At 45.0% G+C, this 17,265-nt stretch overlaps 2 protein-coding genes across 5 annotated transcripts in view; both read right to left on the bottom strand.

Moving 5' to 3' along the window:
• LOC134032503 (myelin proteolipid protein-like) overlaps positions 1 to 17,265 on the bottom strand; it is a 422,406-nt gene that overhangs the window by 264,534 nt on the left and 140,607 nt on the right. The gene's annotated exons all lie outside the window — the stretch shown is intronic.
• Positions 1 to 17,265, bottom strand: part of LOC134032131 (neuroligin-3-like) — a 205,829-nt gene that overhangs the window by 156,891 nt on the left and 31,673 nt on the right. Inside the window, exons 2-4 of one of the 3 annotated variants that reach the window (XM_062475965.1) lie at positions 15,074 to 15,851; positions 13,722 to 13,781; positions 6,376 to 6,435 (exon numbers count right to left, since the gene is read on the bottom strand). The exons of 1 other annotated variant lie outside the window; for it this stretch is intronic. In XM_062475965.1, coding sequence (XP_062331949.1) covers positions 6,376 to 6,435; positions 13,722 to 13,781; positions 15,074 to 15,554 — 601 coding nt within the window. In that variant the 5' untranslated portion in view covers positions 15,555 to 15,851. The remainder of the gene's footprint in view (positions 1 to 6,375; positions 6,436 to 13,721; positions 13,782 to 15,073; positions 15,852 to 17,265) is intronic. One more of the 3 variants, XM_062475966.1, reaches the window with a different exon arrangement.

Raw genomic sequence — 17,265 nt, 5'->3', positions numbered from 1 at the left:
AACTGCTCATGATCCAAAGCATACCACCTCATCAGTGAAGCATGGTGGAGGTAGTGTTATGGCGTGGGCATGTATGGCTGCCAATGGAACTGGTTCCCTTGTATTTATCGATGATGTGACTGCTGACAAAAGCAGTAGGATGAATTCTGAAGTGTTTCTGGCAATATTATCTGCTCAGATTCAGCCAAATGCTTCAGAACTCATAGGACGGCGCTTCACAGTGCAGATGGACAATGACCCGAAGCATACTGCGAAAGCAACCAAAGAGTTTTTTAAGGCAAAGAAGTGGAATGTTCTGCAATGGCCAAGTCAATCACCTGACCTAAATCCAATTGAGCATGCATTTCCCTTGCTAAAGACAAAACTGAAGGGAAAATGTACAAGAACAAGCAGAAACTGAAGACAGTTGCAGTAGAGGCCTGGCAGAGCATCACCAGGGACGAAACCCAGCGTCTGGTGATGTCTATGGGTTCCAGACTTCAGGCTGTCATTGACTGCAAAGGATTTGCAACCAAGTATTAAAAGTGACAATTAGATTTATGATTATGTTAGTTTGTCCAATTATTTTTGGTCCCTTAAAAAGGGGGGGGGGGGCACATATAAAATGTGTTGTAATTCCTACACCGTTCACCTGATTTGGATGTAAATACCCTGAAATTAAAGCTGAAAGTCTGCACTTAAAGCACATCTTGATTGTTTCATTTCAAATCCATTGTGGTGGTATACAGAGCCAAAATGATGAAAATTGTGTCAATGTCCAAATATTTATGGACCTAACTGTATTTGCAAATGTAGTGTTATCAGCACCATGGCCAACCTGCAGATAGCGCATGCTGTGATAAGTTCACGTCGTATTTACCAAACCTGCAGTTCATCGGGTAAGCAGCGCCTTTCTCCGCCCACTACACCGTAAATTGCGAGCATTTAAAAGTGCAATTGAATGGGCCTCCTTCTCTCTTTCTATCATGGATCAGCCACCAAAGTCAAAACAGCGAAAACAAAGATTTAGTGATAACGAAATTGATGTGCTTGTTCATGAGGTAACAGCGACTTTAAATATTATACAAGGCCGGAATTCCACACCGACACAAATAAATGCCATCTGGACCGAAATTACAAATTCCAGTAACTCCCAGTAACTGTAATATTGCATGGCTGCTTAATCTGTAACGCAGATTCGTGTTCACTCAACTGTGTGATCCTTGTGGCAAAAATCTTTTCAGCTCGTCTCCTTGGCCTTTGTCTTTGTCTTGCTCGGATTACTGCTGCCATTTAACCAGGAGGCATATGCGAGGAAACCCGCATTCTGGTTTACAACTGCTTTTAAGAGGTGCAGACTTTTCACCGCAAAATGGAGGCACATTTTCACAGGCGGTTTCTGTACATACCCCGGAATACATAATTAGGCGCACTTTACGCATCCCCTCCCATCTCTTTATGGGAAACTCTCCACTTTCCCCTGACCCTCCAGTGAATGCATATGCATGACACGGAAAAGCGCAATTTGCCATTTTCAGTTCCCGCAACAGGCAGTCTGCGCTTTTACATCAGTGCGGCATGTTTGTACATACCTCGCCATGCTTTTTACCCGTTGCGATTCAAATACGCCTGAAATGGGTGCAAACGCATTAGTACATGAGGCCCTGTGTGTGTACGAAACATGTACTGTGTGCTTGTGTTCGAGATTGTGCATGTGTTTATGTGAGTGTGTGATTTTGTGTATGTGTGCATATTTGAGAGAAACTTGCTACTGTAGTGAACCACTGTTCAACTGTTGACATCTTGACATCTCTACTGGAGGTGTGAGGGGAAGTGTGGCCTTTGCAGAAGGGTGCCATCTCTTACCTCCCTAGCTGTGTTGTGCATTCAATCTATTACTGAAAAAAATCAAACTGGACTGATCTGATGTCTGCTCTCAAGCTGATAAGAGAGAGAGACAGAGAGAAGGACACAGAAAACAGGGAGGAGGGGGAGAACGAAGAGTGGAAGACAAAGAGACCGAGAGGGGGGGGGAGAGAAAGAGGGAGGAGATAAAGGTAAAAAAAGGAAGGAGAGGAGTGCGAGCGATTATTCTCAGAGAGCAGACCTAAATACTATTACTCCTTATTAGTCCTTACTCCTTAAGCCAAATGCTCAGCTGTCATCCAAAATAATAACCACCATGCCCCCCAAACAGGGCCGGTCCTTCCTATAGGCGACATAGGCAGCTGCCTAGGGCGGCATGAAGAGGGGGGCGGCATTTTCCGATGTACTGTTCAACACAAAAACACACACGCAAATTGTGAACATTGTCTCAGAGACTGTTGTTCTCTGTAGCGCACCTGTGTAGATGAAGAACAGCGCTAACTTCTACCGAACTCAGTCTGACTCACATTTGCCTCCTTGTTGTTCTGCCTATTATTCTATGACATTCAAGGCTAAATGATAACATCACGTTTTAGTTATTCTCTTAAGACTTTAATATTTTGTGACTTTAAACCTACTGTTTTCAAGATTCAGATAATATACAATGTCGATCCCATGGTGGACAGACCAAAACAGACCCAAAGATGGCAACCAGGCTAACATAGGAAACCCAGACATTCCCAACCTTGAGATTTACGTACAGACTGCAAACATCTGATATATCTGTGAGCTTCCATACACATCCATCCTCATCCAATCCAACTGACAGTGTAGAGATAGCGATGGACAAGCTGATGCAGTGTGTGTGTTTGTGTTTGGGTATGTGGGGAAGATCCACTCAGCCTTGAGCAGGATCAATGCTCATACCCAAGCAGGTGGACTGAGGCTCTTTGGCACAGCACATGGTGTGTGTTTGCGTGTGTGTCACTGTTTTTATGTATGCAGTTGAAAATGGCACTTCCGCTGAGATGAGCTCCTGCATTCGCATGCCAAGTAACAGACAGGCATAAACGCACACACACAAACACACTGTCTATTTCCATAGCTAACTTTATCTGACTACCGCAGGTATACAGTATGTTGGAGAGCCCCTGCTCCCCTTTAAAGGGCAATAACAGTCCAGTAAAGGAAGGCTAATTGTGGCTGGGTTAATTCCCAGCATCTTGGCCCAGTCAGACAGTCTAACATTTGCAGCAGGGAGACGGGAGAGATATGGGGACAGGGGAGAGCGAGAGAGAGGGGAGAGATAAGGAGACATGGGAGGGAGGGAGAGAGAGAGGGAAGAGCAATAAAAATAGATGGGGAGAGAGGGAAAGTGGGGAGAGAGGGAAGAGATGAGGGAGACGGGGGACAGAGATGAGAGAGAGGATAGAGAGTGAAATGGGAGAGAGAGCAGGTACTTGGAGAGAAGGGAGGCAGGGGGTCAATAGAGGGACACGGGTATAGTTAGTGTGATACAGGGGGAAAGGAGCTAGGTAGGGGGAGAAAAATGGGGAGGGAGAAGATGGTTGGGAGGGTAAGGGCCAAAAGCTGAGAGTCGGGTGGCAAAAGGAGTAAGAGGGAGCAGAGATGAGATAGAGGGGAAAGAAGGAGAATTAGCATGCTCCTTCAGTCTCTTGGAAGGACTGATTATCACGCCAAGAGGCTCTGTCTGTCTGAACACTCTAACAGACTGAGACAGAAGATCGGAGACAGAGAGAGAGAATGAGAGAGAGACTGAATATGGTTCAGTGAGGAAAGAAGAAAATTAGCAAAGGATGAACAAACTGCCAGAAGAGACAGGCTGACACCACAGGATGGAGCAGACTGACGGAAAGGCAGACATGTAAATGGAGAGGAAGAGCGAGAAAGAGCGAGAGAGAAAGAGAGAGTATTTTAGTCTCCAGTCCACAAGTCCGTAGAGAATTCCAGTGTTTAAAGTATATGGGTAGTATGTACATTGCAAACACTTTCAACAAGAGCATTGTTGATAATATGAAACTACTGCATTGCTGGTTTGGTAACACTATCCCAGGGATTTACCCCAGAGAGGTGCAGTAGCTATGTGATCCCTGCCCTGTTTGGAGGGGGGTTTGGGGGGACTGTGGGACTTGGGGGGGTCTGCCAAAGGACAGTGGTTTAATTCCCAACCCGCCATGCCTCAATGGAGACAGATTCCCCCAGAACAATAAAAGAAATATCCTGGATCATTTTTAGGGGATTTGATGGCCAACTCACGCACATGCATTAGACTCGCTACGGCAGCAAACACACAGATTCTCCCCAGACTGCATTGTGCTTTAACGGTGATGCTCAGTAAATAGCATTAGTTTCGCTGGCTAGAGAATAGACTTGTCACATTTTCAGGCAGGCTTGTCTGGCACAACCTCGCTCCGACCAGGGTAGTGTGTTTGTGTGCACAGACATGCCAGCTGAAAGGATCGGCACTTGTCAGCAATTTTCCGTGGACTTAGATACATGGACAAGGGCGTGCGCACAGGATTGTACTGGTGCAGCACACACATATACACCGGAACTCTCAAACAAACATACATGGACAAAGACAGAGACACTCACATACTGTGCACGTGCACACACTCTTGGGCCAAAGACTGAGGGCTTGCTAGCAGGAGATGCAACAGTTTTCCCTGAGCTTGAAAGAGAAAACACCTGCATGTCAAAGCGCTGCCATGGCAACGCTTCCTTCTCTGTGATCAAGGCCAGCTTGAGGCTTCCATTGGAGTGTGTTGCCACTGGCAACCAACTGCATCTGCACCACAGGCCTCTAAACATCTGGCTAGTCCCACAGCCAAGAGAGTGGTACTGGGCTCTAAACCCCCAGACAGGGAGAGTGGTACTGGGCTCTAAACCTGACAGAGAGACTGGAACAGGGCTCTGTACTGTACAGCCTGATTTAGATTTGCGGTCTTCAGATGTTACTGTAGTGGAGAGGAGAGAGGAGTTCTCCCGGACCATCAGCACTGGATCCCCTCAGGGCTGCGTCCTTTCCCCTCTGCTCTTCTCCCTGTACACCAACAGCTGCACTTCCAGTCATCAGTTCGTCAAACTCCTGAAGTTTGCGGAAGACACCACCCTCATTGGGCTCATATCTGGTGGGGATGAGTCTGACTACAAGTGGGAAGTTGACAACCTGGTGACCTGGTTCAGCTGGAACAACTTGGAGCTAAATGCTCTCAAGACAGTGGAGATGGTTGTGGACTTCATCAAGAACCTAGCCCCACTCTGCCCCATCACCCTGTGCGACTCCCCAGTCAACACTGTGGAGTCCTTCCGCTTCCTGGGCACTCTCATTTCCCAGGACCTCAAGTGGGAACTGAACATCAGCTCCCTCACCAAGAAAGCAAAACAGAAGATTCCTGCTTCCTGCGGCATCTGAAGATGTTCAACCTGCCAAAGACAATGATGGTGCACTTCTACACAGCCATCATTGAGTCCATCCTCACCTCCTCCATCACTATCTAGTACGCTGCTGCCACTGCTAAGGACAAGGGCAGACTGCATTGTATCATCCGTGCTGCCGAGAAGGTGGTCTGCTGCAATCTGCCATCTCTTGAGGACCTGCACACCTCTAGATCCCTGAGGCGAGCAAGAAAGATTGTGGCTGACCCCTCCCATCCTGGACACACTTTTACAGCCACTCACCTCCGGCAGGAGGCTGCGGTCCATCAGGACCAAAACCTCACGCCATAAGAACAGTTTCTTTCCATCCACAGCTGGCTTCATCAACAAGGCTAAGGACTCCATCTGTCACTTTAATGCACATTGCACAAAATCACCACTCATATTGCATATCTTATTTTTATCTAATTTAATTTAGCTTATTTTACATTTTATATTTTACATTATTTAGAATTATTATTTATATTTTAAGATCTACTACTTTAAGATTCTTATATGTTTATCGTGTTGTACCTTCATGCCACAGTGAATTCCTTGTTTGTGTAAACTTACTTGGTGAATTAAGCTGATTCTGATCCTGAGAGCAGCATCTCATATTCTAATCTCAGAGGTGATACACTAATCCCCAGATAAATATGGAAAAGGTAGGTCTTCTCCAACCCCCCAATCCAAGCCCCCCTCCCTGCCTCATCCTGGTTTAATCCCCCTCCACAGCTCTTCACAGCTAAAGCTGCTAGTGGAACCACAGAACAGTCTACTATCACACCTGCCTGAATCCATGTCTCTCCCCCCTCTGTTCCTGCCAGTTTCAATGGTTAGTTATCAGTCAGTCTGTCTGTCTGTCTGCCTACATGTCTGTCTGGTCTGTCTGTCTGTCTCTATGCCTGTCCACCAGTAAGACTACTCATTGTAGTAAATGTAAAATTAGTATGGTAACGCAAGCGCACATTCACTCACTCACACTTATCGGCGTTTAAGAGGGTTGCATTAAAAATTGATAGACACGCATGACCATGTACCATTGTTACAGCCAGCAACACCATGCACTATTGCTGGGTACCATGGAAATACCTTCGTCTTCATCGCCGTCATTATCCGACAGATCCTCCCCCTGCTTTTTAGCATGCGCCCCTAGAGGCAGGGAGGGGAAGACACAGAGAAGCACAGTAGAATTCAAAATAGCATGTTTGTCAGGACAGATGCAGGGATATAGCCAGCACACACGTACAAACACAAATTCCATAATTGCTGTACATTTGCAATAGCCGTATGTTTGTTACAGTTCACATTGGTATGGTAATCGCTTAAAAAATACACACAAAAAACATTCAAAGTTTTAAACAATTTGTATTAAAAAGAAACAGGGACAACATAAAATAATTTCATAAAATTCACTTGTCAATATAACAAACACACAAAAACTGAGTATGCAAAGCAAATCAAAACATTTGATTAACAATTCGAACCTATTCAATAGTCATACAGAATTAATCAAATATCTGTTTGTCTGGACTGATTTCTGTTGTACTATTATCTATGTATTTAGGTAAAATGAAGGCACAGTCAGGTAGTCACACACACACACTGCTGTCATTGGTCCTTTTGATATGGCACTGTACTCAACTAACACTAGGTGTAGTATCTAGCTTGAGCTCTGTAGCGAACTAGTGGAACCTTGTGAAACTCATTCCATCTATTACTACTATCCACCTGCGCCAAGGAATTTAGTTCTATTTTTTTCAGTGACGTCACTGAGTAAAGCAGTGCTTATAAAGGGTGATCTCCCCATTTGTCACTGAGTGCAGAAAGTTTCATAGGGGCATTCTAGAATACGAAGTACGTAAAAATTATTGAACGCTTTGTAGATGTTGTTAGGAGGACAGTGATATGAGAGGTGTATGTGTCCGTGTGTGTAGCTAGTTGTTTGAGTGAGCAATAACGCTTAAGAAAGGTATAAAAGGAGGTCAGGTGTGGAGTGGGGAAGGTGGGTTTCTGGGGGGAAGGGGGCCGTTCTGTCACTTCACATCTACCTGTGGTTCTGTAGTGCTTCAGGTGTGGGAACAGCTATAGGAAAGTATAAAACGAGGCACTCACACAACACACACGTCTATATCAATTCAATATGACATTGTATTGATGTTGAGGGTTTACAAGGAAAGTGTGTGCAAGAAATCTGTGAAATTTGCTGAAATAAACGCTGCATTTCTGATGCTTAGAGAGATAACAAAGAGTGGTCTGTTGCAAAGTGCTTTGAATCCCGTACACATACAAGAGCTATTACTCATTTAGCCCAACAGGATGACTTGCAAACAGCCTCATTTATCAAATCAGTATGAGAGGACACATATTTGATGAGTTTATTTTTTGTTCAAAGGATTAAAAACAACGCGGTTCAGGCTGTTTTCAAAACAGCCTTCACACTTTGTGTGTGTGGATGTTTAAGAGCTGAATTTGAATCAAGGTCCTTCTATGATGGTACTTAGCAACAGTTAATGCTAACAATAAATTTAACCCGGTTCCCCTACCCATCTCACCTTTTTCTTTCCCTACCCTGCACCCTTCTCTCTCTCAGTCTGTCACAGACGTCCACATGCGCATACATGCACACACATACAAGTCTGCTCTGAAGCTCTGGGGACTCTGTGACTAAATCTACAATTCACTCAATACAACACACACTCTGAATGTTAACTGCTCAAGGTTCACTAACAATAGTTGGGCCTCGGAGTTAGATAGCAGAAAGGTCACAGTGTGGAGAGGGATTTAGTTTAATGTGAAATGTTGCCTTCTTGACAATTTAGAGCTGTTACACTGACTCTCCAAATCCCTAGGTGATCAAGTTTTTTGGGGTTGTTTCTTCTTGCAGCCTGTCTGACTATGTTACTGTCTTTTTTTGTGCTGTCTGTCTGCCTGTCTGTCTCTCTTTCACTCACTTTTTCGCTCGTCCAGTCTTTGTCTCCCTCCCGGTAGAGGTGAGAGAACAGCTTGAGAAAGACACATTGGAGAGAGAGTGATGGAGAATGCAAAAGGTTAAGGAGGCTGTAATCCTGTGGTAAAGGACAGCCAAAACTCCCACTGTGTCTCAGCTGCCCCTCCGAAATAACACCCAAATAAAATCCTACTAAGGTGATTGTTAGAGACGAGCACGGTGGAGGGGCAGGTTGAACAGGAGGCCTGTAGAGGCTCCAGGGTATGGAGTACTTCTCCTCCTGCATGGAGACCCCACCCACGCCATCCTACCGAGAAAAATCATCACAGCTCCGATGGAACCATGAGAGACATTCTGTCACCGACATTTCAAACACAGAAAGGCGAGTGCGGTGCCTTTCTGTGCACGGACATCTATCACTTTTGGAATTATTTATGAACTTACTGCAACCCAGCAGGCATTAGCTACTCAGAGAGCTTCTCTCAACGTCTCTTATTTTCTCTCTCTCTTGCTCTCTCTCTAATTCACTCTCTCTTTCCCTCTCTCATTCTCAATCCTGTTTCTTTTTCCCTCTATTTATCTCTCTCTCTCGCTCCATTCCTCCTTTTAACTGGGACATGGTAGTAAACAAAGGACCAGTAAAGATAGTGAGCCTGGGGCCGGCTGCAGTAGCAAGCCAGCGGAGCTGCGGGGGGGGGCCCTCTGAAAGGGAACTTCCTGGCTTAGCTGTGTCTTGCATCTCAAGTTGTTGTGAATGAAGCTTGAGCTGGCGCTGGCTGACTGGTTTGCTGACAGGCTGGCTGGATTAGTGGCTGACTGACTGGCTGCCTTGATGAGTGGGCTCAGAAACTGGCAGGGTGGCTAAATGGCTGAATTGCTATCTGTTTGAGAAAGGTCCATCCGTCCAAACATCCATCAAATTATCACTTTTCCTTTCCCAGGCTTGTCTATTCCCTTTCACAAAAGAAAGCTTTCTCATTTTCATGCCTCTTTTTGTGAGGCCATGAAGCTTCCTTCGCTTTCAGTTGGGCATCACCCCCTGCCACCCTGCTCACACCCCTTCGCGGCATCTAGCGGACTATAGCGCTCTGTCCAATCGGATTATCTGGATGTGCAAGGATGTGCCTACAGTAGCACAGACAGCAACTAACCAGGATCAGGACCGGCAGTTTTCACAGCTCTCCGCAATTGTATGTGTTGGTCTGTATGTTGTGGTGGTAGTGGTGGTGGTGGTGGTGGTGGGGGGGGGGGGGGGGTCAGGGGGGCAGTGTGTCAGCTCGGGAGGGTAATCTCCTGGTCTGGCTGAGGTCTGAGATGAGAGAGTGCAATAGAGGAGGGAGGAGTAGAGGAGAGAAGAAAGGAGAGTAGAGGAAAGTAGGAAGGAGAAAGGAGAGGAGCGAGGAGAAGAGAGAAGAGTGAGGAGATGACTGGACAGAGGGGAAAGGAAAGAAGAGAGGTGAGGAGAGGAGAGAGGTGAAGACAGGAGAGAGGATAGGAGAGGAGAGACACCCAGAGATTATTTTTCTCAACACACTAACTGGCTGGTGACACAGGTTATACTCTCGGAAAGTCTCTCCCTCTTTTTCTCTCTTTTTCCCTCAGTCCTGTATTCCTTCTTAACAAGATCAGAAACAACAGCTGTCTGGCTACCGTTCAGAATGAGTACACACTACTCCAGCCTGGCCTACTGCTGTTCTTGCTGCATGCCAATCTGTCATGGCCTCAGCTTGTTTGCAGACTCTGACACTCTGAATGCCTGTCTGCCATGTCTACCTCTTTCCTGCCTCTCTATCTATCTGTCTGTCCATGTATTTTTGTGCCTGACTCGCTGCCTATCTGGACATGCGGAGCAATGCATTGCAGAGTTGTATTTTGTGACCAGGGGAAGGTTTTCGGTTGTGCTCACAGACATCTGAACGAGAGATAGACCATGACACCCAAGTTCTTGCAGCCTAATTTCAGTGAGACCCTGCATGTCCTTACACTGCAGAGCTGAACCTTGAATGCTTCAAACAGGCCTTTCAAGCGTGAAAAGTGCTATCACACTTCAAAATCTCAAGAGAACCGCATCAGAAGTTGATTTGGACAGACCTATTCAGTAAGTTAGTGGGTAGTTTATGTGACTGTTATCCAGACGTTCAAATAATATTGCAGCAAGATGGCCGGCTCATTGCTGCAGGCCGGTGTATGTTGGCGGTGTACCATTGCAGGCAAATGTTGGGCAGTCAAAATTGTCAAGGGATGTATGGAAATATCAGAGCAATCACACCCATCTTTGATCTTTTAACAAGCTCTATGGACTATGGTCTGAAGTGTGATGTGTGTCTGGGTCTGTATGCATATGTGTGTGTGGGTGTGTGCACGCATGTGTGTGCTCCAGCCAATACAAACAGACGCATAGTGGACCTGGTATTCTTCTACAGTACTACACCTCCTACAGATTGCAAACTGACCAGTCATAGGGAGATTGTGTTGGGGGTCAGATACTTATTTCTAAAGGGCTCCTATCATGACTGCTTAGGGTTGCTTGGCAACAATTATTACTAAATGATTGCTTGGTTGATTTTTAGGAGCTAATCACACTCTTGGCTTGAGCTTGATCCCTGTTTTCTGGAACATTCTACAGTGTAAAACGTTTGAAATCAAATGTGTTTGTTTCTGTGTGTGTGTGACTCTGCTCCACTGTGTTCTCCATCCCTTCAAGGGATTTTTGCAGTGTGTTGGATACAAACAATGAATTAAATTATAGACAAATCAACTATGTATTTTCATAAAAAACAAGTAAATCTTTATCGGTCCTTGTGAAGGACAAAATGTAACTACTTAAAAAACTTACTTTGGCTTTGGTTTATTACAGTTTTATATATATCCTAAATGAAATTACCGGAAGCTTGCAATGTTTTGAGTATTTTTTTGCACAAAATACCTTACCAACCACATTCACTGAGGCCAATGGTATTAAAACCAAGTAGTTAATATGAAAATAAGCTTCTACTTTACACTTAAACAGACAAATTGGGTACTTTCCAATGAGCTAGAAAATGACTGTCTGTGTGTGAGACTCGAAGGCAACCAAGCGCCATCTGCCTCTGCACAAAAATGTGTTACCAACCCAACAGGAAACACATGATAAACCCCTCCCTCATCAGCAAACATAAGCAAGATAATTGAAAATGTTCAAAGCAGAGGGGAATATTAAGGAGATATTTCTGTCTGGGTTTTCTACAACTGAGACTAATTCAGAAGCAGAAAATGCCTAGGGGGGCCAGTCTGTTTCTGACTAAATTGGTTTACCCAAAGAAGAGTGGGGTGTGTGTGTGTGCGTGTGTTTGTGTGTATAAGTGTGTTTGTGTATGCTTTCAGAGTGAGTGGGTCTTTCATGCACAATCAAAATAAAGTTCACAGGCTACTAGGTGTGTTCATCTATGGTATAACTAAAGTCCGCCTTTTGTGATTTGTGTGTTTACTATAGAATGAGATGTTCTGAACATCACTTCTGACTATCTTCAGCTTAGCCATCAATTCCCAGCTAAGATTGAAACAAATGCCGCTGGGCATATTCCAAATGACTTTTTTCGTCAGATAAAAATGTAGGACTTTTGTAATGTAGGACAGTATCTTCTGGAACATGTACTGTGTATGCACTGCATTAGCAGATAGTGGGCCCTATCTTGCACCCAGCGCAATTGACTTTGTACACCGACGCATGTATCTTTCCTATTTTGCACCCGGCGCCCAGATAACTTTTCCCTCCACAGATGCACATCATCGGTAAATTAGGTAATGAACTTGCGCTCCTGGGGGCGGTTCAGCAAAAAAAGGAGGCGTGTTCCGGCGCAAACGTTCCCTGGTGCTATTTTGCAGTTTCAGAAAACAATTCCGCCACAGACCAGGAAAAACGTACTCAGTGGCGCGTTATTCAGATGCTATTTTAAGGGCGCATGCTTGGCCCGTGCGCACTGTTTGCGAGGACAGGGTCTTCTTCCTGCGAAGCTGCGTACATTGTTTTAAATTATTGTATGGCTGTGTTACATTTCTTTCATGTCAATGATTACAAAGATTGTCATGATAAATCTCTATGTATGTGAACTTGATTTGTAACAATTGTGGCAATTTCTTTCCATTGGCACTTGGTTGCTTATCACAATGTATGCTCATGTTTTGGCTTCCCGCAATGTTTTTTGTGGCTATCTTGTTGTTTATGATCATTGACCTATGCACTTTTTGTAAAGCTCTCTCTTGGAAGTCGCTTTGGATAAAAGCGTCTGCTAAATGAATAAATGTAAATGTAATTTACACCCATGCCTGTTTAACCAAAGCTAATTTGGGTGGGTTTCTTCTCCCATCCCCATACAATGTCTCTTCTATGTCTTGGACGGCCCTGACGAGAACATTGGTTTCCTCGGCTGTGATCCGCTACTGGCGTGCGTCTGGCAAATCCGCCATTATAATAGCAATCTGCCAAGGAACAAGCGCACCTGCTCTTAATGGGAATGTGAGATGACGCTCTGATTGTTTTTTTTGCATGTTACGCCCAAACCACACCCATTAGTAATGTAGCTACTTCAGACCAACCCATTTTAGATTTGCGCCGGGCGCAAGAGTCATTTATCCCGCTGGTAAAATAGCAACAGCGCCGGAGTCCCGCCCACAAATCTACTTGCGTTTCGCGTTTGAGACATGCGTTTCAGATCGTTAAAATAGGGCCCAGTATATGGTCCACAATGACGTTATCTGATCCTGTTCATTGTGCATAGTAACCATCAGATAGACAGAAGACTTCCCCCTGCTTTTATGTGGGAATGTAATCAACAGCAGAGGCTCGAATGTTTTCAGTAGTCGCACTTGACAAATATCTCCAATATGGCAGTGTTAAATGCTGTCATAAGGTCTTGAGGCATGACTAAAATTCTCTACGAAACAAGTCAGCACTTATGTGTAACTGTAAATAAATTGTAATTTTGCTTTTGAATTCAATCAACATTCTGTTATTCCCCCAAAACATTATCTGCTTCATTCTACAGAGGCACATACATCCCCTGATGCAATGATTATGGAAAAAAAACAAGAAAGTGCAGCACTTTCAGAACATGAATTAAAAATGTGTATCATTTCACATAGAAACATTCATCATTATGGGAATCGTTTTTTTTTTTTTTTTTTTTACAAACGATTCTCTGTTTTTGAATATATTCACAATCATGCCCACACACAACACTTTCTCTCTCAACACTTTCTTCACAAACACACACCTTGTTCAGCTCAACCCTCTCTCCCTTGGTCCTGTCAATCTCTCCTCTATCTCTCTCTCTCACACACACACTCACTCATGTTGTGTGTTAATTGGAGTTGTAGGTCTCACATTCATGCCAATTAGCTCTGTGATTCCATGGTTGATGGGTGGAGATGGGTAGATGCATCCATCCGTCGCTCTGTCTCTCTCTCCTTTCTCTCTTTCACTCTCTTTCACTCAGTGTTTCTTACATACCTCCTTTTCTACACATTTTCTTGTTGGGTTTCCTGGCACATTCCTTGGATATTCTTTTGACTGTAAAATAAATAAAAAAACTACAAAATAACAGAAGACTCCGGAAAAGACCGCAGGTGACATGCAAACAGCTCATACTGAGCCAAAACCCCTTCCTCCCTCCATCCCACCCTCTCTTCCCCTCCCTCCCTGCATCCCTTCTTCGCAGAGTCATCAACATCACGAAAGGGGGGCTTGTTGATATAGTAACTTCAGGGTGGGGGTGGGGAGGGGGGATTCTGCAGAAATATTCCATAATGGTGGAATGAATTTACTGCATCCTGGGACACAGAAAGCCCATATTCACATGCATTCATATATAAGACCCCTTACCACCACACAGCTTTAGGCCTCAGAGGCAATTTACGGTGTGAATTGTGTTTTAAAGATTAAACCATTATATACGATTGTGAGATATCATAAAGGGTTTGCCGTTTACTTGGAGCACTTACCATTTCAAGACTTTTGGGCTATCCCACAAGAGGTGTAAAAATTATGAAATGACAAGAATCTGTGTCACTGTCTCCAAATTGAAGATTTCTCTTTGCGTGATTTGAATCAATTCGCAGTATTTGTTGAAACGTTCAGTGTGATGTTTAGTTTTTAAGCATGTTCTTTGTGTAAAATTTGGTCTAGATGTGGATGTTTGGAGGAGAATAAGGGGTCTTGCATGGGTCACTGATGCCACAGGCCTCAGGTGTACCAGGCAGTGTAGTTCACCAACCCTACAGGAGATCATACCAGGCAGGCTATGCAGCTAAGTAACTATACGTTACCACACCCCAGGTGGGTCAGGACATGGACAGAGGGAGGGAGGGGCACCCAGATAATCCACAAGACCAATGAGAGCATCATTAAGAGGATGTCAGGACTATAGCTACAGTGTAGCTGGAGTATAACTGGAGGAGGACTCTTCTAACTGGTGTCTGACTGGGCTTCTTATTATTATTCTTAGCCAGATTCTAAATTGTCTGGTCATTTCGGTAAGTCTGTTGTTTGGAAACTGTGAATTATAATTATAATTATTTGAAGTCGAAGCCAAAAGAGGCAGCTTTAACGGTGTCATGGCGGAGGCGGAGGATAAGGGAGGTGATGGGGGATGAGGATCAGGCCAGGGTGACAGGCTAAGATGGAGGGACAACACACACAAGCATGCGCCAGACAACAGAGCATGCTCTGCACACAATAAGAAAAGAGAGAAGAAGGAAAGAAAGAAAGATAGAAAGGAAGGAGAGATCCAGAAGATCAAAGGCAGAGAAGGGAAAGTAAAAGAAGAGTTTGTTGTGTCTGTCTCGTATACCCGACACACTCACCATCCTCAGTGGGAACATATATGTTGAGATAGAGGCAATCCTCGTTCTGGTCCTGGATATAGTTTGCCACTATGTCCAGGTTGAAGGTGAACCAGATGGGCATCATGATCTCAGGTACCGCATTGTGGATGTTCTGCGGGCACACAGGAGCGAAGCTTGTGGCGTTTTTGATGCCCGACCAGGCCGAGGGTGGCTCGGGAGGCATGAAGCGCTTCTCCCCGACTGGGGCGGCGGCATAGGGCACCCCCATGTACTGGTCCACAGGCCCCAGGATCTCACTGGGCAACGGGAACCTCACCCCCCGCAACTTCCCATATTGAGTGTTGACTGTTGGGTGGTAGTTTTGGGCCTGCACGACACACAAGCCCCAGCAGCATAATGTTAGTATCCACAAGGATGCCCTCAGGCTGGTGAGACGACTGCTGCTGGCGCTGGGCCAATCCCGCGAGGGCAGACAGTTTCTCCTTGGCGAAGACCACATGATCCGTTTGTGAGAAAGAGCGACTACGAGTGAACAACATAAAACGCTGGGGCTCTGCCCTCAGCAAACAAGACCCTCTCCTTCTCCTCCGCCTCCTCCTTTCTTTTCTTCACTCAGCCCTTCAGTCCAGGCCCCCTACAACAGGTCATCAGCTGTGACACTGGAGCTGGGAAGCTAAAAGGAGAAGAAAAAAGGGGAGGAAAAAGAGCAATGTCCTGTAAAGTTCCTCTCTCTTTCTCTCTTTCTCTTCGTCAAGCTCTTCATCCACTGTACTCTTGGCAGATCGCCTATCGTGTACTGTGAGGAATGAAGGAGAGAGGAAGCAGAGTGGAGAAAGACAGAACAGCAGTGGGAGAGAACAGCAGAGGAGAGAAGGAGAGAGTGAGAAAGAAGAGAGGAGGAGTGGACAGGAATGAAGGTCAGAAGAGAAGATATGGGCAGGAAGAGGAAGGAGGGAAAAAAGCAAGTATCGAGAATGAGGAGATAGGACAGGGAAGAGGAAGTAGAATAGAGGACGGAAGGAGGAAGAAAGTAAAAAACAGAAGGAGAGAGAAGACAAGAGTAATATTAAAAACAGTTCCTAAACAGGCAAACCTGTACTAACATTATTTTAATTTTTCTCAGATTCATTGACTTGCTGAGTCCTTCTCTGCCGTGACATAAAACAGCTACCATCCACATGACAGACCACTTAGCACTGCCATCAATCTACACAATCAAGTGCTCGCCGGGGAAAACACAGGCAACACTGTTGTAAAACAGATCAGCTTCTACAAAACCTATTGGAAAGAAACATATAAAACTCTCAGTTCATATTTATGTACATGTAAATGTGCCTGTTTAGATGTACTGTATCTGTGAAAATGTCTATGTCAAAAGATTAAAGATTGAAAGGATAACAACAATTCAGGCACAGAATGAAGAAATGTCAACATGGACTGTTCAAATTACCAATGCATCCCGACCAAACACAGTAGTTTAGAGAGAAAATCACTACTGGGGAACATGGGGAACCTGAAAACATGACATTATAATGTTTGGTCATTCAGTCAAGAAAAGGATGCCATGGAATACATGTTAAGTTACATCTCCATTGTCTGCCACCGAACACCAAACATTTACAGAGAATGAGAGAGAGCGAAAGAGAGAGGTGATGGTGTGGGGTAGAGAGAAAAAAGCGAAAGAGGTACATTTAGTCATTATAGGTAGGGAAGAGGCGAGGAAGTGCAAAGAATAGAGAGGAGCAGTGAAGGGGGAGAGGAGTGGGAGGAGCAGGGAACACAGTGACAGCACTGTAAATGCTAATAACCTGTCTTGTGTGGTGGGTGCAGCCGGTGCGGTGGGCAGGGCTGACAGGCATCCTCCGTGGTGCCAGGAACAACACCTCCCCACACTGGCCAATCAATGTTCAATTTCTGAGGCTTAAGGCCCCTCTAGAGCCATCCCAGCCCTGTCTGAAACTCTGCAAGAGCCTCCGCTTCAGATTCCACCAAGCACCAACCTCTGCCCAGCCCTGGCCTTGCTTAACTCCATGCATGAGCTTTGACCTTAAAATCCGATTCAGCCCAAACCCAGCCCTTGCCCCTGCCTCATCCCTGCAAGATAACTTCTATTAACGTAGAGAGAGAAGTTCAAGGTTATTCCAGAATGACTGTGTGAAATATTTATAACGTAGTAGGGCTAGGGAGACCCACTACTATTGTAGTACACA

The sequence above is a fragment of the Osmerus eperlanus genome, chromosome 13, assembly GCF_963692335.1.
Source record: "Osmerus eperlanus chromosome 13, fOsmEpe2.1, whole genome shotgun sequence".
Taxonomy (NCBI): Eukaryota; Metazoa; Chordata; class Actinopteri; order Osmeriformes; family Osmeridae; genus Osmerus; species Osmerus eperlanus.
This window is presented reverse-complemented; position numbering and strand designations above follow the sequence as displayed.